Source organism: Trichomycterus rosablanca, chromosome 18 (assembly GCF_030014385.1).
Source record: "Trichomycterus rosablanca isolate fTriRos1 chromosome 18, fTriRos1.hap1, whole genome shotgun sequence".
Taxonomy (NCBI): Eukaryota; Metazoa; Chordata; class Actinopteri; order Siluriformes; family Trichomycteridae; genus Trichomycterus; species Trichomycterus rosablanca.
The window spans coordinates 16,839,368-16,861,677 of NC_086005.1; the positions used below are offsets into that span (position 1 = coordinate 16,839,368).

General features: G+C 38.4%; 2 protein-coding genes across 4 annotated transcripts; both read left to right on the forward strand.

Moving 5' to 3' along the window:
- On the forward strand, window positions 1-12,006 carry LOC134332408 (spindlin-Z). Of its 3 annotated transcripts, none has more exons than XM_063014046.1 (6): window positions 1-101; window positions 6,734-7,008; window positions 7,098-7,146; window positions 7,864-8,114; window positions 8,581-8,814; window positions 11,306-12,006. In XM_063014046.1, the coding sequence occupies exons 2-6, from the start codon at window positions 6,957-6,959 to the stop codon at window positions 11,503-11,505; spliced, it is 786 nt and encodes a 261-aa protein (XP_062870116.1). In that variant the 5' UTR covers window positions 1-101; window positions 6,734-6,956; the 3' UTR covers window positions 11,506-12,006. The 3 variants fall into 3 exon arrangements, with proteins under 3 accessions (XP_062870116.1, XP_062870117.1, XP_062870118.1); XM_063014047.1 differs by lacking the exon at window positions 1-101 and adding an exon at window positions 140-186; XM_063014048.1 differs by lacking the exon at window positions 1-101 and adding an exon at window positions 345-409.
- Window positions 12,007-17,785: 5,779 nt separating this feature from the next.
- On the forward strand, window positions 17,786-20,482 carry nxnl2 (nucleoredoxin like 2). The gene is made up of 2 exons (XM_063014013.1): window positions 17,786-18,188; window positions 20,023-20,482. Exons 1-2 carry the CDS (start codon window positions 17,887-17,889, stop codon window positions 20,189-20,191), a joined length of 471 nt encoding a protein of 156 aa, XP_062870083.1. The 5' UTR covers window positions 17,786-17,886; the 3' UTR covers window positions 20,192-20,482.
- Window positions 20,483-22,310: the final 1,828 nt, after the last annotated feature.

Here is a 22,310-nt window from a genome sequence, read left to right on the forward strand (position 1 = left end):
GGACGTGTCGGCCGCAGTTGAGCTCATCTGAACGGAGGATTAAGAGAAGCAGACGTGAGGAATTTTTCCGTAGCATTCTATAAATTCACATTAAAAACGCGGTAAGCAGAAATGAAACCAACACTGAACACGGTCATTGCTTCGTTTGATGCGTGAAACAGCTGCAATATGCTTTCCTGTAGTACCGTAAGACTGTGAAGCATTTTGGTCTAAAGACATTTTTGTGTTTTTATTTGAAATGTTTGTCAGGCGGGCAGATTTTTACAGTCCCTCCTTTGTTCGCGGATTGTAAATAATAGCCAAGCAAATATGGCTGACATCGCTAACTGCTTGCATAGCTAGCTGGCTAACGTCTGGCATTTTAGGTTTATGTTTGATAGCTTTTTGAAAAGAAATGCATCGTTTTTAGGTATAATTACGACCTCTGCAGTCAATAAAGGTTAGCTGAGGTAAAAACTCGGCGTATATTTAGCCAGCCAGTGACAGCTCGGCATTCTGGCAACCAGTTTCTGGCAACGTTTCAAAACACATACTAAATACTATGTAAATTAATTAATGGTGTGACGATTAATGTTGTGCTAATTGGGCCTACTATATAGTATGCTAGTATAAGATTTGAAACGCCTACTACCTTTCATGCAGCTTACAGTTGCACGATAGATGATACTGTCGATACTGATTATCACGATTGTTTTGGTTTATATTAAAACCACGATTATTTACCCAATTCAGAAACAAAACAGTTTGGTTGCACTGTGTAATTTGAACAATTCTAATGAACAAGAAACAGGTTAACAGATAGTCTGTTACGTGCTTATATTCCTTTACATGATCAAATCATTGAATTATAAATAGACTATATCTGTTATATAATAATTAACTATTTATCTGTATAGATAAAAAGACTTTCAGATTTCCAGGTTGAGAATGCAGGAGTTTGGGATTTGCAGGACAAAAGTGGACATTTTGACATTTATGGTATTTAGCAGATGACTATCCAAAGCGACTTGCAGTACTGGGACAGTATACAGTCTGAGCAGTTGAGTGTTAAGGGCCTTACTTAAGGGCCCAACAGCAGCTTGAACCAGCGACCTTATGATTGCTAATCCAGTACCTTAACCACAAGGCTACAACTGCCTTAACGTAAATCTGAAGTTAGTTTCTACACCTTTAAAAACGTATGGCTAGATAACCATAACCATAAATCTTGAAACACCCACTTCTGAGGCCAAAATGACCGAATTCTGATTTGAAAATAGCTGGTAAACAAATAGTATTGTTGTTAAGTGCCATCAAAAATAAACTAGCTACAAAAGCCACCACAATGTTGTTTACTGGTCAGAAACGTAAATTTTTCTATAAACCCAGACTTAACGAACTAGTGGTGTGTCAGGTTTTAGGGTAAGTAACCACTGGTAGTTTTTTTTTTTTATTGTTGGTGTTTTGGTAGTTCTGTCATTTCTGCTGTATTTTTATTACTCTGCGATTATTTAGTTTTTTATTTGTATATTACTGAGCCCTTTTTACAGAAGTTAATTTTTAGGCAAACATAACAGAAGCATGTTTGTTCATTTCCAAGTAAATTATCTGATGTATGACAATTGATGGTATTTTGTACCGATAGCTTTTGGGACTGTGCACACATGAACACCAATCATAGTGTTGTATTTAGTAGTCAGATAGTTCAATATTTCTTTAAATGCATACTTTACTAACTGGTTCTTGTCTTGTTAAAGTAAAAAAAACAGCATTTTGTGTTTTGGTGGTATTGTTTTGGTGGTTCAATTTCTCTTGCAGTTTTACCATTTTGTGGTTGCATTTACTACGGGTTTGTATAGTGTTGTATGTGTTATTTCTGTGATAATAAGTCTGAAGTTTAGACTACCTTTGTTGAGTCCGAGACAAGCCGATAAATAACCTAGGCCTCAGACTATTACATTAGCCCACACCTGTTTAGACTTGGGTTTCAGTGGTGCCAGCAGCCTGGTCAGGCACTCTACTGTCACAACTGGTCAGTCTTGTATAAGGGAGGGAATGCAGGATGGGGTCATTGCTCTTCATTGTCAATGCACCAGCGACTCCTGTTTTGCTGAGGCACCAGCACGAGTAGCAGAGGAAATGTTACATCTTGCAGTAGGAGACTTCCACTGGCTAAAGAAATAGTGTTGGAGGGGGTGTGTGCTAGTCTAGGGTCCTCCTTGCTAGCATTGATGTTGAGCCTGGGGCTGATGTTGACTTTGCATTAGGAAAATGCAGTCCAAATGAAAGTGAGATCGTGTCAAGGCCGAGTCTTAAAATGTTTCTTGTGTGGATTCTTCTACTGGAATGTGGTGCAGCTGTATGATGCAGTAGAGTTTAATTAGGGGGCATGACTGAATTAGTGGGCATGAGATTTTGCTTGTCTTGTCAGAAACACAGTAATAAGGACATTTACAAACCACCACGATGCTGTAATTACTGGTGAGAAAATTTAATTCTTAAGTGTTCGGGTGGTGCAGCAATTTAATACTTTAGTCCACACCTGCCAGGACTCATTTATGTTGATTGTTGTTTTTTATTTAATGCACACACACTTAAAAATCAGGAAGGAACATTTTTTTACTAATTAAATGAATTCATCTTGGACATTGTTGTCCTTAATAGCTGAGCTGTAAGGTCTATTATTGATTACCACTACTTAGTTTGAACTTATCCATTTATCACTGTATAGAGGTCATTTTTACTAGCTTGCTTTTTCACAAGAGCTTGTGTAGTAATTTTTTTGTGCCTGAACTGATATGTGGAACAAGGTCGGTAGTTTGCATACTATAATCCATAGCTAGTTCATTCATTCATCCAAACTGAGTTCTTTATTCTTTGCAGTTTATTAAGAACATGACAGTTTTCGGTCCCTTTTAGATGCAAAGCACACTGTGGACCTGATGTGTAACTCACTTATTTACTTATGTTTAGCAGGTTAAAGTTTCCCCACAAGGGGGAGCTATTGGATACTGTTTTGTTGTGTGCTGGGAGGAGTCACACTGGTGCTTTGCATCAGTACCACGGTGTCTTTGTTTTCATAACAGATAATTAAATTAGTTATCTTGTAATTGATTGTTGTTTCGTCTGTTGGGTGTCTGCACGGAAATGATTGGCTATTGTCTGGGGGATGGCCAGGACAGAAAAGCCTGGAAAGAAAGTCTGGTATGTGGACCAGATTTGCTGTGGCAAAATAAAAAATTTAAAAAAAGAATTTGTCATTCCAGCATTCTTTAATTTAGCCTAATACCTAATAGCCACACATCACAACTTGTTACTATAGCAGCTAATAAATATAATGGATTTTGTAATAAACCTGGGTTAAAGCTGAGCAACCTAGTAGCAATATCATGTTATTAAACCCAGCTGTATTGCTTTTTTTCTTTTCATTTTCAAAGTTAGAACAATGCAAATCTCCTGTTGTGTTGTCACTGATCTGGGATGAGGATGGCTAGCTTCCTGCATCCTAATAAGCTATGGCCCATGCAATGTCATTTGGCAGATCAAAGGAGTTTCCCTACTCATTTTTATTCACAGTCAGGAGTAGCCATTAGGTGACATCTCTAATGTTTAGCTGTTTAAAATATGATCCCGTTCTGGACTTTTTATTTTAAACCCATGAACATTAATATAAGGCCTCCCTTTTATATAGATAATTAGATGCTTGGATGCCTTTAGTTTTTGCTATGATTTCTTCTTTTTCTTCTCATCATTATTATTTTCCTTTGATCAAACGAAGTGCACAGACCAAAACTGACATGAGTCAACAGGTAGTAGTCTTAACCCCCCCTTCCACTCAGGCATTCAAGCTCAGCCCGATTGGCCTAATGGTGGCACTATAACATACTACTAAATTTTGAGGTCCATATCTCTTACCCCATATGTTGTAGAGACAAAATTCTTATTGCACCCTAGTTGATGTGCATAACATGCAAGATAATGTTATGCAAACAAGGATTGTCCAATTTAGTGCTTCTGTGTCCATTCTTTAGGAATTGGGCTAATTTGTGCTTGAAATTGTCACTTGGCTATATAATGGGTATGTCACCTGAACCAAATAATTAGGTCATATGATGTATGTAGGTAACAATGTAAGGTAAAATGCAGTTCTTAGTAATTTTTTTTTCTTTGACATTTGGGTTTAATTTTTAAAAAATATTTTTGACTGTATGTGTGTATGTGCGTCTAAAGTCAGGTAAAAAAAATGGATGGTATGAAATGCTGCACTGACCATGATAACGAATGAAGATTTGCTGGTAATTGTGGACGATACAGTCAAATTTTATGGGTGTTGTGTTGATTTACTTCTATATTGACAGTGATGGAGCGACACTTATATTTATATAAGTAACTTATATTTGGAAATATGGTTTGCCTTCTGCTGGAAGACTAAAGCTCTCACTGCTGCATTATTGAGGTCTGGTACCAAACAACCCATGGCCTGGTGGTTTGGACTCTCTCCTTCTTGAGTGTAGATGTACTTTTTCCCGTAAAACATCCCACTCTTTATCTCTTTGTGCTTTATTATTTTTATAATGCTTTTGTGCAGACTTTTTATAATTAGAAATCACTGGTTGCTCAGCAACTGGTACTGGTGCACATATTTCATCATCCTTGGTTGTGATTATGCGTAGGTTACTAAAGACTGGGGCTAAGGTCACAATGTTGCATATTTTATTTATCATATGTGTACATTTAATTAGAAAAAAATAATCTGAACAAGGGGTAGGACAAGGGGCTGTGTCATCATCCTCCACGATAAATCTGGGTATTTGGATACAACTAAAAATGCAGAAATAGAATACCGGTAATAATTTTTTAAAAAGCTCTTTTTAAGAAGCGTTGTATCAAGAAATCTAGTTTTAGCTGTGTAAGTTTTAGGGATGCACCGATCCGATATTAAGATCGGATATCAGTCCCGATATTACCAAAATGAGATAGATCGGGTATCGGATAATTAGGCCGATCCATGGGGCCGATACGCTTCCTCAGTAGAGAGGATTCTAATAAGTCAATATTATTCGAACGCGCTACTTAGACAACGCTTCCGTCGGGTTTAGCATTTAGCATCTTGCCATTAAAACCAATGAATTGAGGTAGCACAGCACGCTAACGTCAATATAACACCTCCCTTCATGTACCGATAACGGTTACATTTCCTGACAAGCTCGAACTTGCAAATAAAAACACTCGGTACAAGTTTATACAGGTTAAAAATCAGTAATATTTTATTTACGTTTGAAAATAACTCCATTCGTTTCTCCGCCCTGTCAGCCATGTTTATTTTTCTGTGAGAGAAGAGCATCCGACCCGCAATGAATTCTGGGATTGCCTTGATCACTAAGGCAGGGTCGGATGCTCACTCGTTCTTGAGCCAAAATAACATTGAAATATTAAGATGCCTCAGAAGTGAGGAATTTAAGGCATCTAGGATTTCTAACAGTCTCCTTATCGGGAGTGCGCACAGGATGACGTAAAATGCTGTATATGTAGAGAGATCGCTAGCTTCTCCAACACAACCTTTATGTTGAATTGCACTAGATGTTTGCTTGTTTACAGTGTTTGATTACTGATTGTATTGTACCAAGGTATTTGTTTATTCTCGGGTTCTTCCGCTGCTAGATTTTATTTTGAATTACTGTTTACACTACATATTTAAAAAATAAGATTGATTACTGTTTGTGTAACTACTTCAGTTTCAGCTGATACATTTAATTTATTTTAAAGTATTTTAAGAAGAAATATTTAAGAAAATATTTTAACTTTTTTATTTAGAATTTGAATGCTGTGCCAAGGTCCTGCACAATTGTTGATTATTTTATTGACAAATAAATAGCAGTTCAGTACATTTATATCTGTGTTAATTATATTTTGTTTTGCAAACTTAGTAATGTTTAAGTCAATCCTGATGCCTTAAGTCTTTCCCACATGATAAAGTATACGGTTTATTAATTTAACAATGGTATCGGATCGGTATCGGGTATCGACCGATATGCAAAGTATATGTATCGGATCGGTATCAGAACTGAAAAAGTTGGATCGGTGCATCCCTAGTAAGTTTAACTGATTTTTGTTTTCTCCAATTTACAGCATGCTTAAGGTAATAGTAAGATACAGTTTTAGAGGGAAAATGTTTGATCAGACCTAATCTAGTATAGTGCTGTGTTTTTGCAAGGGTTCACAAACGTGTGTCTCAAATCAAATTCTCGTCATCATGGTTGATTAATTGTAGATTGATTGGTGTAAATGCCAAATCAAAGCCTTAATACAAAGTGTACTGAAAACATCAAAGGGTTTGAATACTTTCTGAACTGTTCATAGATTTCTTTTTATTTTGCAAGATCTTTTAACTCTGACCAGGATAAAGCAGTTGATGAAATAAAATGAAAGTGGTTGCTTAGCATCATTATATGTACACACCCCTCATACATACAGCACCCATATGTCTGGATTATAGTGATAATCATATTGACATTGTAAATGCTTTCTGTTTTTCATGATGCATTCTGTGAGGCATCTTTTAGGCTGATTTATGGCTGAAAATCTTGGATAAATTCTCTGTAGCTCAAATGAAGCTTAATTTGACTTTGTGGGTTTTAGTCAACACATTTGCTTACCATATGAAAAGTAGCACTGATATCCAACCTCAGGTGTCTTTCAGGATTCATCCGTGATCAGAAATAGTAAATTTGCCTCTTGTTTTTTTTCTTTCTAGGTTTTAAAACCTTACCCAATAGTAAAGACTGGAGAGCCATCTGCTGACAGAGCCCCAAGTGGGCTGCTGTTAATGCAAGAATCACCCATCCTAACTGGATAATATTCCATTCATTTTCCTACCATCAGTTTAAAGACTTCACCCACATTACTTCATTTGAAAGGTTGAAGTTGATATTTTCACCCTAGTCCGGCAGCGAGGCTGCTCCCCTACATGCAGATGAATGAAGACCCCATTCGGGAAGAACGCATCCCAGCGATCCAGAGCTGATGCAGGTAAAATATTTTTTTAAACAGCCTGCTATTCTGCTAAGAGTGCTTTCAAAATACGAAATTGCTGACTTTGCGTACTTCTTTAATTTAAGGACCTCCTGGAGTCTCTGCAAATATGATGAAGAAAAAGAATTCCCACAAGTGAGTTTTTGAAATTAGATAACAATAGATTCTGCCAGTTTTTAGTTTCAGTTGATCATTGTTTAGGGAAGCGTTTCTCAAGATTTTTTTAGTCATGACACTTTTCAAAATTATGCAAACTCTTTAGTCACCCCAGTCTGAAATGTATTAAAAATGTACACTCTGCAACACACACACTAAAAAGGGGGTGCGTTAAATGTGACGTACTATCATTGGGAAACCTGAGACATTGAACACAACCACTTCATGCTACTTTTTGTGCTTCATGCAACACTTTTGAAATGCATTGCATGGTTTATGCTAGCCATATGCCAGAGAAAAGAAATTCAACAATTTTTACAAAGAACGAGGCAGCTAATACTCTGCATTTTCATAACAAGTTGTGTAACTTGATTGTTGGTCAGTACCCAGGTCAAGAGAAGCTGGTTTAAGGCCATTGCTGAATGTAAGAACAGCTTTGAGTCTCTATAGATTGTGTGCGTGTGTGTGTGTTGGCCGTCAGTGTTGCAGAAATCAGGTGCCATACTAAAATATTTTATTGTTTTATTGGCATTATTCAGTTGTTTTGACTACCAACAGAGTCGCTCAAGGTTGTAATGAATATAGGTTTACACAACAGCCTGACTGATAAAAGGCAAAACGCTACCAGCATTATAACCTCTGTCCAGTTCTATTGACAAAAATACAAATGGAATTGAGAGATGTGTATTTCTGCAGAAAACACAAGACCACCGTTGGGCCCACCAAAGTGTCCCAACCCCGCCGAAATATCGTCGGCTGCCGCATTCAGCATATCTGGAAGGAGGGCAGCGGAGCAGCGTCGCAGTGGAAGGGCACAGTATTAGACCAAGTTCCAGTCAACCCGTCCCTCTATCTGATCAAGTATGATGGGTTTGACTGCGTGTATGGCCTGGAGCTGCACAAAGACGAGCGAGTTCAGGGACTGGAAGTCCTGCCGGACCGTGTAGGTAGGCCTTGTTGTTATTTTTTTTGTCAGATTTTTGCCAAGCATCATCGCTGGGCACAACGCATTTGCTGGGCATCATTAACATTTTATTATGACATAATGAGATTCAAACTCAGATCTCAGTGGTGGTGAGCTAGAGTAATAGACCACTGCGCCACTCAAGCACCAGAGACAGGAATGTCATAATAAAAGGTTAATGATTTAATGCCACGAAATTATAAAAATCTAATACTAGCCAGTTAGCTTTCTTTTAGCTGGCAAGCATCACAGTCATTTATGTTGCAATGATTGAGGAAACCCAAAATTGGGGCTTTAAAATTGTCATCTACACTAATGCTAGACGTTTCAAAGTAAAATTACTTTGAGCTTGTACTACTGATAAAAAATGTCTAAACGCTTTTGATCTGTGATGATGATTTTGTGGACTGAGGTCAATGTTCATGCCCTGTTCTAATTTTTTGCTCCAGCTTCCACGCGCATCAGCGATGCCCACCTGGCAGACACGATGATAGGCAAGGCAGTCGAGCACATGTTCGAGACAGAAGAAGGCTCAAAGGACGAGTGGCGGGGAATGGTACTAGCCCGAGCACCAATCATGACCACGTGGTTTTATATCACTTATGAAAAGGACCCGGTACTATACATGTATCAGCTGCTCGACGACTACAAAGATGGAGACTTGAGGATCATGCCAGACTCGAGTAAGTCTGTTTTATGTCCTGGTTTCCAGGCCACAGTGCACATTGAAATTATTTACTTCTTCTGGATGGGATTGGTTTTCTTGCCCAAGCTTTAAGGTCATAAGCGGAGAGTAATTTTTGCATTTGTTCAGCTTTATTTGTAGTCTATTTTAATAAAACAAGATGCTTAATGGCCAAAAGTGACGTCACACTGTGTATTTCTGAACAGTACTACTAATTTCAAACTGCTCCAGCCTAATTAATTGCTATCTTAGCCAAAGATGTTCTTAGTAAAAGACTGTTTACTGACTTACCTGTGGTTTGACGCCAGTGCCACAAGCATTATCGGGCTTTGGGGCTAAAAGCTACTTATTTATGTATTTATTTATTTATTAGGATTTCAACGTCATGTTTTACACACTTTGGTTACATTCATGACAGAAACGGTAGTTATTCGTTACACAAGATTGATCAGTTCACAAGTTTTATTGTCATACACAGTCATGGACAATTTTGTATCTCCAGTTCACCTCACTTGTAATAAATAGATCACCTTAACAGTGCTTAAAATGTGAGATCAGTGAAACGGTGAGGCCGGGAGAAGTAGTAATGGGTCGTGTCCGAGAGACTTTAGCACAAACTGATTTCCACCTTTTTGGATGGATGATGTGAAAGCAGCGGTGCATCAGTGGCTACACGCTCAACCAAAAACATTTTTTGCTGATGGCATTAAAAGTTGGTACGGTGCTGGGAAAAATGCATCGGAAGGTGAAGGTAGAAAAGTGATGTAATTTCTTTTCTTTTTTTAGAGCTAAAAAAAAAAAGTGCGAAAACCTTTTAAAGAACCCTTGTATTAAAAATGTGGGCTCATAATACATATGTACAGTCAAGCCGGAAAGTCTGCACCACTTTCACCTTCTCCAGGTTTTATTACATTACAGACACATTCTATACTAGATTGAGTTCTTTTTTTGCCTCAAACATCTACACACAATCGCCAATAATTCCGTACATATCTGTACACACCCTTAGCCTAATACTTGGTTGAAGCACCTTTGGCTGCAATAACAGCTTCAAGACGTCTTTGGAAAGAAGCTACGAGCTTGGCACACTTGTTTCTGGACATGTTTGCCCATTCCTCTTGGCATATCCTTGCAAGCTCCGTCAGGTTGGATGGAGAGCGTCGTTACACAGCCATTTTCAGCTCCTTCCACAGATGTTCGATTGGATTCAGGTCTGGGCTCTGGCTGGGCCTCTCAAAGACATTCACAGACTTTCTCCGAAGCCACTCCTTTGTTCTCTTGGCTGTGTGCTTCGGGTCATTGTCATGTTGGAAGGTAAACCTTCGCCCCAGTCTGAGGTCCACGCGCTTAAGCCGTGGTTCACCAAGGGGAGGGGGCCGTGGCGAAAGCAGCGCTTGTTATACGCGACTGAGCGCTGTTTCGCCTAAAAAGGTTGAAAACCCCTGCTCTAGGGCCTTTTGGCAAACTCCAAGTGGGCTGTCATGTGCCTTCTGGCCACGCTACCATAAAGTCGTGATTTGTGAAGTGCTGCCTGGATGGTTGATCTTCTGATAGGTTCTCCCATCTCCACAAGGATATGCTGGAGCTCTGTCAGAGTGACCCTCGGGTTCCTCCTCACCTCCCTGGCCAAGACCCGTCTTCTCTGATCACTCATCTTCCAGGTCTAGGAAGATTTTTGGTGGTTCCAAACTCCATTTACGAATGATGGTGGCTACTGTGCTCTTTGGGACCTGTAAAGTTGCAGCAACTTTTCTGTACCCTTCTCCAGATCTATGCCTTTTCTGAGGTCTGCAGATAATTCCTTTGACCCCATGGTTTGGAGTTTGCTCTGATGTGCACTGTCAACTGTGGGACCTTATTTAGGCAGGTGTTGGCAATTCCCAATCATGTCCAGTTGAGTTTACCACAGGTGGCCTCCAATTAAATTGTAGAAACATCTCAAGCAGGATCAGTGAAAACAAAATGCACCTCAGCTCACTTTTGGGTGTCATATCAAAGGGTGTGGACACTTATGTACATATGATATTTTACATTTAGATTTTTAATAAATAAGCACAAATGTCTAAAAACCTGCTTTCACTTTGTCATTGTGAGCTATTTTGTGTAGAATTTTGTGACAAAAAATGAATTCAATCTATTTCAAAATGAGTCTGTAATGTAATAAAATGTGGAGAAGGTGAAAGGGGTGTGCAGACTTTCCGGCTTGACTGTATATTGTTTGTTTTTTTATGTACAATCTGTTATGGAATATTAATACAGTATAATTAAAAATAACAGTAAATAATAAAACAGCTTATTTGTGATCTGATATTGGGATTAAATGATTAAGATTGACAAGTCTTTTCATTTAAACATAGCCAGTGTATGAAGACTTACCAATCCAGGAGCACTAACCTCTCCTCAAGATGAGCTTTGTATTCAGAACTGAACTGCCATTTTTTTAAATCTTTCTAAACTGTTTTGCCTTTCCTGTTTGTTCCCATTTCCAGACGACTCCCCTCCGGCAGAGCGTGAACCAGGAGAGGTGGTGGACAGCCTGGTGGGCAAGCAGGTGGAGTATGCCAAAGAGGATGGCTCCAAACGGACTGGCATGGTAATCCACCAGGTGGAGGCCAAGCCCTCCGTGTATTTTATCAAGTTCGACGACGACTTTCACATTTATGTGTACGACTTGGTGAAAACGTCATAGGTGGCCGAATGAGGGCGAGAGTAAGTCAATGTAGCCGAGGATACGATTGACTTGGGACACGATCCATAAACTCTGCCAAAAGTCCTCACGGAACGTTTCTTTTGCGCCATCGTATGGAGACGCTGTGATGGATACTTCACCTGAGCCTTGGATTGCCACTAGTTAAGTGTCCTGTTTTCGCACATCAAGGGGATAGCTGTGTTCAACATGTTCCCTAAACAAAAGTAGCTACATATTTGTATTGTCTTTTAGTATTGTTCATTCATGTTGATTAGCAGTAAGTGAACATGATTTCCACTAGTGAATAGATGAATCCATTCAGCCTATTGTTCTCTGTTTTAAATTAGACGGTTTGTTGACTGACAGAATATCGGTTAAGTTGATTTAATCTAGGCTAAAACACAGCAGCTTAGTTACTATCTTTGAACCACACTTTTTACGAATTTTACTCATCTGTTTGTTAGATGATTCGTATTTATAGTGTGCTCACCAGCTTCTTTCATCCTGTTTTGTTTCATTGTTTTTTTTGTTGTGTATTTTTTTAACAATATATTACTCCTTCAATGCAAATGCAGCTTATCAATCGATTATCTTAAGCACTAATGCTATCTGAAATCTTGAAGCACTTGCCTCTTTTTTTTATTTGGGAAAGATATACTGCAACTTGGGAAATTCAGTTCCTATATTAAAAGCTATTTACAGAGGTATTCTCAAGCATTGTTGGGCTGACATTACATAGTGCTGGTGAAATCTTTCACTTATTGCTGAGCTATATCTTCGTATTGTTTAATGTATTTGCAGTTTGTATTTAGTGACATTTGTGGATAACTTTGGAAATGGTCTTAAAGTTTTACTAGCCAGAGCAGTTTTCTTCACTACAGCTCTTGGATTCACACTTCATGTGTAGAGCATTTGGAATAATTGATTACATGGAGCACTTCTAATTCTGTGAACTGAGAATAGAATATTGATTAATGGGCGAGTGTTTATATTTCGTTGATGCTACAGTTCGGTCTAAGCGCTTTTTTTATTAATTTTTTTTTTATTAATGTTTTTTTTTTTAAAGTATTTGACACTTGGGGCAATAGGTTACATTCAGCATTAAATAAATAGCCGTAATGTTTGCTCTTCTGTTTTCGAAGGATTCAGCGCTTTTACTTGCATTATAGAAAATTTCTAAGAGCTGCAAGGTCAACAGTATGGCTGGGAGGAAAATACGGTTTAACTCTTGGCTCCATAGTAGCAGTATTGTTGGAGGTGGTGGTAGTAACTATGCCTCCATACTTACACCAGGTTGTTTTTTGTAATACATGGTTGAAAAGGTTAGTAATGCTACTCTTTCAACCTTGTGTAAGGTATTGATTTAGTTTTGGAAGTTTGCAATTTTTTCCATATTTCTTAATCTAATCATTGCCAGTTCCCCTTTACAATTCACGTGCCCCTCGTACCACCCCATGCTGGTCAAGGAGGGCCGAGAGTATTATGTGCCCCTCCATCATGCACACAATCGCCGGCCGCATCTTTTCGCTTGCTGGGTGCCTGTTTTGGACACCCAGCCAGGTCGACAGCACCACTTAGAATTGTAACTTGAGAGTATATTAAAATACCGGCCACCTGAATGCCCTTGTAATTTTTACATTTTTAAAGTTTTAGCAAAATGGACATGGTTATAGCTACAGGTGCAAGTCTGCAATGATGCTTAAGTTTTAATAATTGGATGCATTAAAGCTTGAATGCAAGTTATGACATTAGTCCTAAAAATGCTATGGGAAGCAAGTGGTAAAAGAATATTTCTACCAGAAGTGTAAGATCAAATAAAAAAAATTAATGGAAATACTTTTCTGAGCACCTGGCTAATATTGGCCTACTCCACATTGCATATTAAAATAGCCATTAAAGTGCTATCTTAGGATTCTACTATAATAGAATAGTATGTAATTTAGGACACAGCTCATTTTTCAAACTGTAGATATATAAATAACTGCACACATTTTTTGTTTTGTCTCAGTATTACATATTTTGTTAAAACAAATTACGCCACTCAACAAGCTTGGCAACCCTTCTGTGCAACAGGGACAAGAAAATGCAATTTAAAAACACAATGGCATTGGATGTCCCAAACTACCAGTGTAGCTTGTGTAAAGATTAGCCTTTTAACACACACAGAAAAATATAATTAGAACATAATTTTCTATTTTTTTTTTACAAACTACCAGAATTCAAGTTAAAATGTATACCTATTTTTATATAGGTGCCATCTGGTGGTGGAGCGGCATAATTGCTAATCTGTGGTGTGTCACCTTGATTTTGGGATTGTCCTTCAAAAACCCAAATGCTCTACATATGTAGTTATTTTTTATTTAAATAAGCAAGCGAAATCAGCCCTGTTCCATTATTTTTCACAAAGTAAATTGTTTTAATTTAATTTCAATGCTAGTGACCAATTCTAATATGGGTCCCATGGTTAGATTCTTACACAATTAGCCTTCTCAGAGTTTTTAGTTTGTCTAACGATATGTGCCTCACAGTAAACGACGGTCTGCTTCTCATATTAAAAGTCTTTTTTTTTGGTACCTTTCCAAAAGTTCTGTATGTATGGAAGTATTTGAGGAGGCCCCTCCTCTGGAATGTTACAACGTTTAGAGTATACACACACTTGCAGCCACATGTGTTTTTCATTACTTTGAGCCTTTTTGTTTACTGCAGCACACTTCCCTTTTTTAAGCTGTTTTCTCTCTGAGGAGAATGCATCACTGTGGCTATGCACAGAACTGCTAGATCTCAATTTTTGCACAAACTGACTTTATTTTAACCCTAGACTGTGGAAATTGTCATATTTGTTTGACTCTGTGCCCTGATGAATGCTAAAAAAAGACACAGCAAAACGCCGCCCAGTAAAGCCCTATGATCTGTAAACAGTTGGGAAAACTGTAAAAAAAAAAAAAAATCTTATGCACCTTCAGTAACTGTTGCAGCTTAACATTCATCTATAGCTTTTGTTTGGCGCGATTGTTTTAAGTGGCATACAGATGTGTCAATATGCAAATGGACACTCAGTTGGACAGATCAGCCTTTACTTTACACTTACCTACTGTAGTGTTGTACCGTGTTTGATGTCGGTCGACGTTGGAAATTCAAACAAATAAAAAAAAAAGAAAGAAAATAAATACAACCGCTAGGCCATTCTTTTTGCATGCTATGATTAAAGTTGTAATTGTACGTCAGTGTGATGCATGTGTGCCTGTCTTTTCCTTTTGTTATTGTTGGAAAAGCTTATTGTGTTGCTGATTGTGAATATCTTGTTTTTATTACTACCCATTTCTAAAAGAAGAGTGTTTTATTTTCTACGACGCTCCAGATCAAATGCACTGGTGTTTTTATGTAAAGTGCCAACTGAAGAGCAAGGTACAAGTGTTACACAGCGTTTGAGGGATCATAAAAGCTGTAATCAAGAAAAAAGGCCTTACATGAATAAGACAAAATTAAAAATGTCAAGATTCTACTTATGAACTGTATATGTGTATGGCTGTGTGTCTGATGATACTTGTAGTATTTACAGTACATATCTGATTTAACTTTGTACATTTGATAGTAAAGTTTTGTCTTTTGTTTTGCATAGAGCACATTTTAAACTGCAGGATGTTAAGCAGAAAAATGATCCCTTTGAGATGCTGTTGCTCTTTCATTCATTTTTTCAAAAAAAAAAACAAAAAAAAAAAACAGTGCAATTTGACAAATATGTGTATATATTTCATGCTCTTCACTTATAGCTCAGTGGCTTCTTTTGGACCGCTTTTTTTTTTTTAAACATTGTAGATAGTTCATTTTCTTTGCATTTAGAAGTATAAACACATTTTAAAATCTGTTACTTAATTCTGTAAGTAATTTTTATAATTATTATGTAAGTCTATCCTTATACGATTAAAAAAATTAAACTTCATGTGAAATATGCCATAATTGGTCTTTTTTGAACCTACATTCTTGTCATTTTATTCGTTTGTGGTTTTATTTAATGTACCAGTGTACTTCTAATTAGTTTTTACTTGACTCGATGGAACTATTATGTAGTCAGGTGAAGAGGTGTAAGCTGATGACAATTTCAAACCACAACACATATTTTTTTTATTCTTTACAACCTTGTGCTATCCCTTAAAATACTCCTGACAGAGTATGGGCAGCTGTCAGAGTATCTCAAAAAGAATCTAATTCATTAACCTCACAGGAGATAAAGAGCAACAAAAGCAATATCAAAGCTTCTTCCTGCTTGTTTTTTCTGCCTCAAATGTCATTAAGAAATGGCAGTCAACGGAAAAAGTGGTGGTGATGACTGAAAACCCAGAAACTCTTGTTTACTGGCCAGAAAGGCAAAGCAAAACCCTTATATTACAGCAAAAATGTGCAGGAAGATTTTGCAGCATTGCTTGTACAAACATCTGCATGAAAGGGAAACTTACCTGCCATCATATCACAAAAGTCATTTTTTGAAATATGCACAACAGTCAGGCCAAATACATTTTGGGGGAAAAGAGCTATTAACTAATAAAGTGCGGTGGGGGAATTAGTAGCTCTGCAGTTAAAGTTCTGGATTGGTAGGTGGATGGATGCTGGTTTGCGCAACCTCATGCTAGGCTGCCAGACTTGGATACCTGAGCGGGGTCCTAACCCTCAATTGCTTATTCTGTCATAAATGTAAGTCAGTTCAGATAAAAGCTGCTAAATGATAAAATTCTTAAAAGATCTTGCCAACTGTTAGCATTAGCAATAAATGTCTACCTGGCTACAAAAAGTTATTGCAAACAGCTTTTTTTCTGTTACTGACATTAGTGTGTACATTTTTTTCACGTCACTATCACTAGCCTACTTATTTTTAAAGCTCGTTAAAATAAAATTGTTTTAATAAAGTTCGCTTCAGAGCTTGTTTAATGAATAAAAATGTACTTTCGTTTAATGAATATGATTCTGAATGGACTCATTTTAAGTGAAACTTTATTGTTTATGTGGTTCACACGGTCGGAGAAGGCGTGTGCCAACCTTCAGCTTTTTTTCGGACAGTTAAGGTGTTAATCAACCAGCAGAGGTCGCCAGAGTTCACAGGTAAATGCACTACTATATTCAAACCGGCACAATGCCGACAAAGAGGGGAAGCTCATTGTCGGCTTACATCATAAAATTTGTCAATTTATTTATATATAAATGTATAAATTCTCCCCTTTGTTAGTTTTCAAGAAAATGGCATGAAATGGGTTGCAGTTTGTCTTCCGACTTCACTCGCAAAATCCGCGATGGTACTGAAGCTCCCAGTGACAGCTGTCAATCAAAACGGGATTCAGCCTTTCGACTGATCCTCCAATCATCTTGCAGAAGCTCGTTATTTAATTCGTTATATAATTCTTGATAAAGTAGTTATTTAACTGTCAATGCATTTATGATAAGATGTGTGGATTTAGATAAAATTACTATAGGCCCAAATTGATGTGGACCCCTGATTCCAAGCCTAAAGGCATTAATATAAACTTGCAACATCCCAACCCCCCACTGGTGGCAATAACCGCCTCAACTCTTCTAGGTAATTTTTTTTTAACAATATTTTGGAATGTGTCTGTGTGAATTTGTGCCCATATGGTCAGACAACGGTGTTGGCTAAATAGACCTGGCTCACAATCAACATTCTGGTGTATCTCAAAGATTCTGATTGGAGCTGAGGCTCAAGGCTCTATTTTACTGTCCATACTTTTGGAATGGGGTGTCCAAAAAGAAAACCTGGGTGTGCAGCAGGGACATTTGCTCTGTTCTGCTGTCCTCTAAACTTATCCTCTCTTTCCCAGCCCTCTCTCCTCTTCTCCTTTGGTCTTATGTCTATTTTTTGTCATCTCCTTTCTTCTCTGCTCTGCACCTTTTCCTTCACTGCCATCTCCTCTCTGGGTCTCTCCTGTTCAGTAGTTTTTTTTTTCTCACTTGCATCCATGTTACAAGCTCTCAATGCCCAGTGAACATCCTTGTATTCTGGCTGGCTAAATTGATGCATGTTTGGGAGCATTTTTGTAGATATGTATGTATAAAAGAATAAACAGATCATTCATAGTCATATCAGTCATTCAGCCATACATAAGTGTATTGTCTGGCTATAAGTGCTTTCAATATCTTTTGAAGGATTATTACTCACCTGGCAACTTACGTATTAACCGCCGTCTCGGGAAGCTCATGGCGAGCGCTGATTATGATGTATAAGGGGCGGGGTTTATTCAGGATAAACTATTGGGGGTTGCCAGGTTGACGTGTGTCTCGTTGCACCTGAGTTGTTGACAGTTGTGCTAAGAATACCAGACGCTGCTGTTAAAAAGAAAGAAAGTAGATAGGGCTTGAACTGTGCTGCTTGCGGTTATGGCTGAAGTTTTTGCGGGCCGCTTACTTGTAAATAAAGACGGAGACCTGGTGGACCCTGAAGAGGCTCTCCGGAATAAAGTAGTGGGTTTGTATTTCTCCGCTGGCTGGTGCCCGCCTTGTCGAGACTTCACCCCGCTTCTGTGTGACTTCTATACAGAGCTGGTGGAAGAAAGTGAACCTCCTGCTCAGTTCGAGATAGTCTTTATTTCATCTGATAAATCCACTGAAGACATGGTGGAATATTATCATGAAATGCATGGAGACTGGCTTTCTCTGCCCTGGAATGACCAGTACAAACAGTGAGTACTGACAGCTCTGTCACTGGTGTAAAATACATTAATCTTCAACAAAGTATGTGGACACTTCTCCTGACTATACAGGGTGTCCGTAAAGTCTGGACACATAGGAAATGTCACTAACTATAACTAACTATATGTTTACTAAAATACACACACATACATATTGTATTACAAATAGTGGAAAACACATTGAAGTTAATTATTAAATTAAACAAATTATATGCTTACAACTTTTGTAGTAGACCCATTTCTGTTCCAGCATGGCTGTGTTTGACCAGATTGGTGTGACGGAACTTCAGTGGCCTGCACATAACCCTAACCGTAACCTTGTCTGCAACATAGGTCTTTCTTCTGATTAAATATACACAAATTCCCATTGTCACACTATTTAAATATTTTAAAATCCCTCCTACAAGAGTGGACTCTTTTATAGCCTGGCAGTGTGGATAGTGATTGGATTTTTAACAAGCTTGGTCAGGTGTCCACATACTTTTGTCCAGTCTTAATAAATGCCTTGTGATGCTGTATTAAGCTGCATGTCTGTCCCCTCTAAGAGATTTAGCTAACACCCAGTGCTGGATTAGAGTTATAAATAGGCGGCTTATATTTTGTCTTCTGTGCTGGATGTTTGAGGAGGACTTCAGCATTTTTTCGCCTAAAATACACCACAATTATCACAAAGCATCATTTCAACATGTTTCCCTGTAGCTATCTAGATATTTTATTGACAAAGTTATGATTCAATAAAAGTGAAATGTTTTCATAGACTTGCAAGGGACACGTATGTCTGGAAGACTTGGAATTTTAATGTCCCCAACTGTTTTGTTTTTCTTTTTGTGAGACTCCTGCTTTAAAACTTGCACCTTAATGCTGAACTTAAGTTATTATGTTTATCACATGAACAAAAAAAGTGTTATACTTTAAGTCCATGGCCAGGTAAAGCTGGTTTGACTGTAAATTAGAGTTGGGCAATGCAGCCAAAATCTTTTATCTTGCTGTATCATTTTTATTACATTAGTAATACACTATGTGGCCTAAAATATGTGAAGACCCACAGACCCAAAGTATATGACTTTACCCATTATATTATATTAATAAGATAAAACAAGCATGGTTATAATTTTGTGGTTACAGTTTGGCAAATATTCTTTCCTACTCAAGCATGGCTGTGCCCCTGTGAACAATGCAAGGTTTGTAAAGGCATTGCTTAAAAAGTTTGGTGTGAAAAATCTCTAGTAGAGTGTACAGAACCCTGACCTCAACTCCTGGACAGCTTTGGGATGAAATGGAACATTGACTTTGAGCCAGGCCTTCTTGTCCAATGTCAGTTTCTGAGCTCGACATGGTATTTTACTAAATAAACCCAAAGACACATTTCAATATTTAGTGGAAATCCTTCTCAGAAGATTCTCAGGCAAGTTTCTAATAATGTCCATGCTTTTGGAACAGTGGAACAGGTGTCCACATACTTTTGTCTAAATGGTGTTTTTGAAGCTTTGTGTACACAGCAAGATCTGTTAGAAACTGAAATCAACCCCATCAAATCCCTTTGAGATTATTTGAAATATTTTCGGGGGAGGGGAGACACAATCCACCTTGTTGCTCATGGTTTTACACTGGAAAGTTTAACAAGCCCATGGTCAGTTGTCCACATACATTTGGTCGTTTGGTGTACATTATTAGTTTACTGTCAGGTATGTCTTTTACAAGTGATTTATGGTTAGCAGGAAATTATATTAATTGCAGCTATTTATATATTTATTGTCAGTAGATCATACCAACCCTTGTCAGTACTCACTTTTTTGCTGTTTCTTTGCTTATCTTTTCCTTTCAGTGAATTGAAAAAGAGGTACAACATCACAGCTGTCCCCAAGCTGGTGATTGTGAAGGAGAATGGGCAGGTGATCACTGACAAAGGCCGGAAGCAGATCCGAGATCAAGGCCTGGCCTGCTTTAGGAGTTGGTTGGAGGTGGCTGAAATCTTCCAAAACTTTAAATGCTAGCTAGTGCATTAGCTTGTTCGAAGGGCTGATGAAGAAATGTAGCAACTCGCACTTTAAGAGGGGGGCCAGAAGTTGGTTTAGAAACAATGTTTTTAATGCTTTTGCTACGTATTTATGCTCCTGTCTTTGTTCTTTTTAATGTATTCTCAGTTTTAGGAAAAATAATGACTGTGTGTTGTGTTGAAGAATGAAGCTTTACTGCTACTCAGGGACCATTTGTTGTGTCTAACACTGTCATGGTGCTACACATTCCCCAGCGTTTCATTAAAGCACTGTGATTTAATCCTGAAAGACTCTTTTTTTTCCACTGTGAGTTGCTCCCAGGATGCCTCTGCTTTGATTACACATACTTAAGCCCAGAGAGCCTCCAGGGTATAATTAGGTACTGTTGGTGTTGGTGCTTTTCCAGGCTAAATACATCACAACTAGCTTGTAGGTAAATGGATGAGCAAGACAATGGCCTGCTTTCCCTAAATACTTTTTCCTACAAAATTGCGTCCACTTTTTAAAATTGCATTTCCAGTTCCATGTTACAATTCCACCACACGCTCGGGTGGTGCAGCGGTCAATTAGGCTAGTCCACTACTGTTGGGATCCAGGGTTCGAATCCAAAGCGTTCTACATACAGACATGATTTGGCCCGGGTCTCTAGATGGATTGGTGTCCTGTTGGGGTTGTGTTACTGCATTGCGCCCAGTGATTCCATGGAAACGTGACCCACCTTGACACTGGCCAGGAAAAAAGTGGTAAAAACATTAAATTGAATAAAATTCCACAACAGACTGCACCACTCTCAAACTGGCCGAGGAGGGTTACAGACTAGCACCCGGTCCTTTTGACATTCCCAAAGTCACCGGCTGCTTCCTGACAATAGTCAGCATTGAGTTATTACAGAGAGCTGTACCAAGAACGAAGACCTGTTGTGCCACCACCTCAACCAGACAGTTGTTAAGCAGACTAGACAACCACAAGGTTGATAAACCCTGTGAGCCATGTCTACGTTTCCTTAGACATGGCTGATTGTGTCTGATAAGCATGGGGCTAGGCTATTAGCACTGCTAATATTTGAACTCAAGAGCACAAACTCTGTGGTTAAGGGCTAGCATAAAAGAGTGCGGCACCACCAAAGCATCCCAGATTGTCTTAGTTAAATGTGGCATCACTAAATAGTTCTCTCAAAAATAATATTTCAGATGACTAACCTTTCTAGAATACTTAGACTTATATTCTCCTATGCTAGCTAGCATAACTGGCAGCAACATTTTTAATTGCTTCCAGTCTTGGGCAAGTGTTTCTGTGTTGTCCCACATGATAGAATAGAATAGATTATTTTAATTACACAAACTTGTGAAGTAAACAATTAAATAGTGCTTTGATCAATTAGGTCATCATTCCCACCAACGCAGAGACAAATTTCTTGAGGCCAGGACTCAATGGGACTCCAAACAAACAATTGACCATGTCTGAAGAAGGGAAGGCGAATTCAACTACTAGTCAGGGTCTTAGCTAGAATGAGTGTTGTGCTTAACAAAGCACGTCGGGCATTCTACGCAATCAAGCGACAAATTCCCGTTAAAATCCCCATCCGAATTTGGCTTAAAATATTCGACTCAGTCATAGAACCCATTATCCTATACGGCAGTGAGGTATGGGGCCCACTCACCAACCAAAACTTTAATCAATGGGACAAACACCCAGCCGAAATTATACATACTGAATTCTGTAAAAGTATTCTTCAAGTGCACAGAAACACGACGCACAACGGCTGCAGAGCAGAACTGGGCCGATACCCGCTAATAATCAAAATCCAAAAAAGAGCCGTTAAAACTGGTTCCATTTAAAGAGCAGCGACCCCCAAACGTACCACAGCAAAGCCCTGCAATGCCAAGAGGTGAACACAGAGAAGAGTCCTCTCATCAAACTGGTGCTGAATCTCACTACACACACACACTCTACACACATGCACACTACACAAATACACAGTACACAAACACACACAGACTCTACACAAACACACATAGACTCTACACTAACACACACTACAGAAACACACAGACCCTATACAAACACACACAGACTCTACGCAAACACACACTACACAAACATACACAGACTACAC

What these genes read in the sequence shown, in the direction of transcription:
- LOC134332408 (XM_063014046.1), top strand. Translation starts at nt 6,957, where the DNA reads ATGAAGACCCCATTCGGGAAGAACGCATCCCAGCGATCCAGAGCTGAT. An exon ending in GCGATCCAGAGCTGATGCAG is followed by an intron (nt 7,009 to 7,097) that starts GTAAAATATTTT and finishes CTTTAATTTAAG; the next exon opens with GACCTCCTGGAGTCTCTGCA. An exon ending in AAGAAAAAGAATTCCCACAA is followed by an intron (nt 7,147 to 7,863) that starts GTGAGTTTTTGA and finishes GTATTTCTGCAG; the next exon opens with AAAACACAAGACCACCGTTG.
- nxnl2 (XM_063014013.1), top strand. Translation starts at nt 17,887, where the DNA reads ATGGCTGAAGTTTTTGCGGGCCGCTTACTTGTAAATAAAGACGGAGAC. An exon ending in TGGAATGACCAGTACAAACA is followed by an intron (nt 18,189 to 20,022) that starts GTGAGTACTGAC and finishes TTTTCCTTTCAG; the next exon opens with TGAATTGAAAAAGAGGTACA.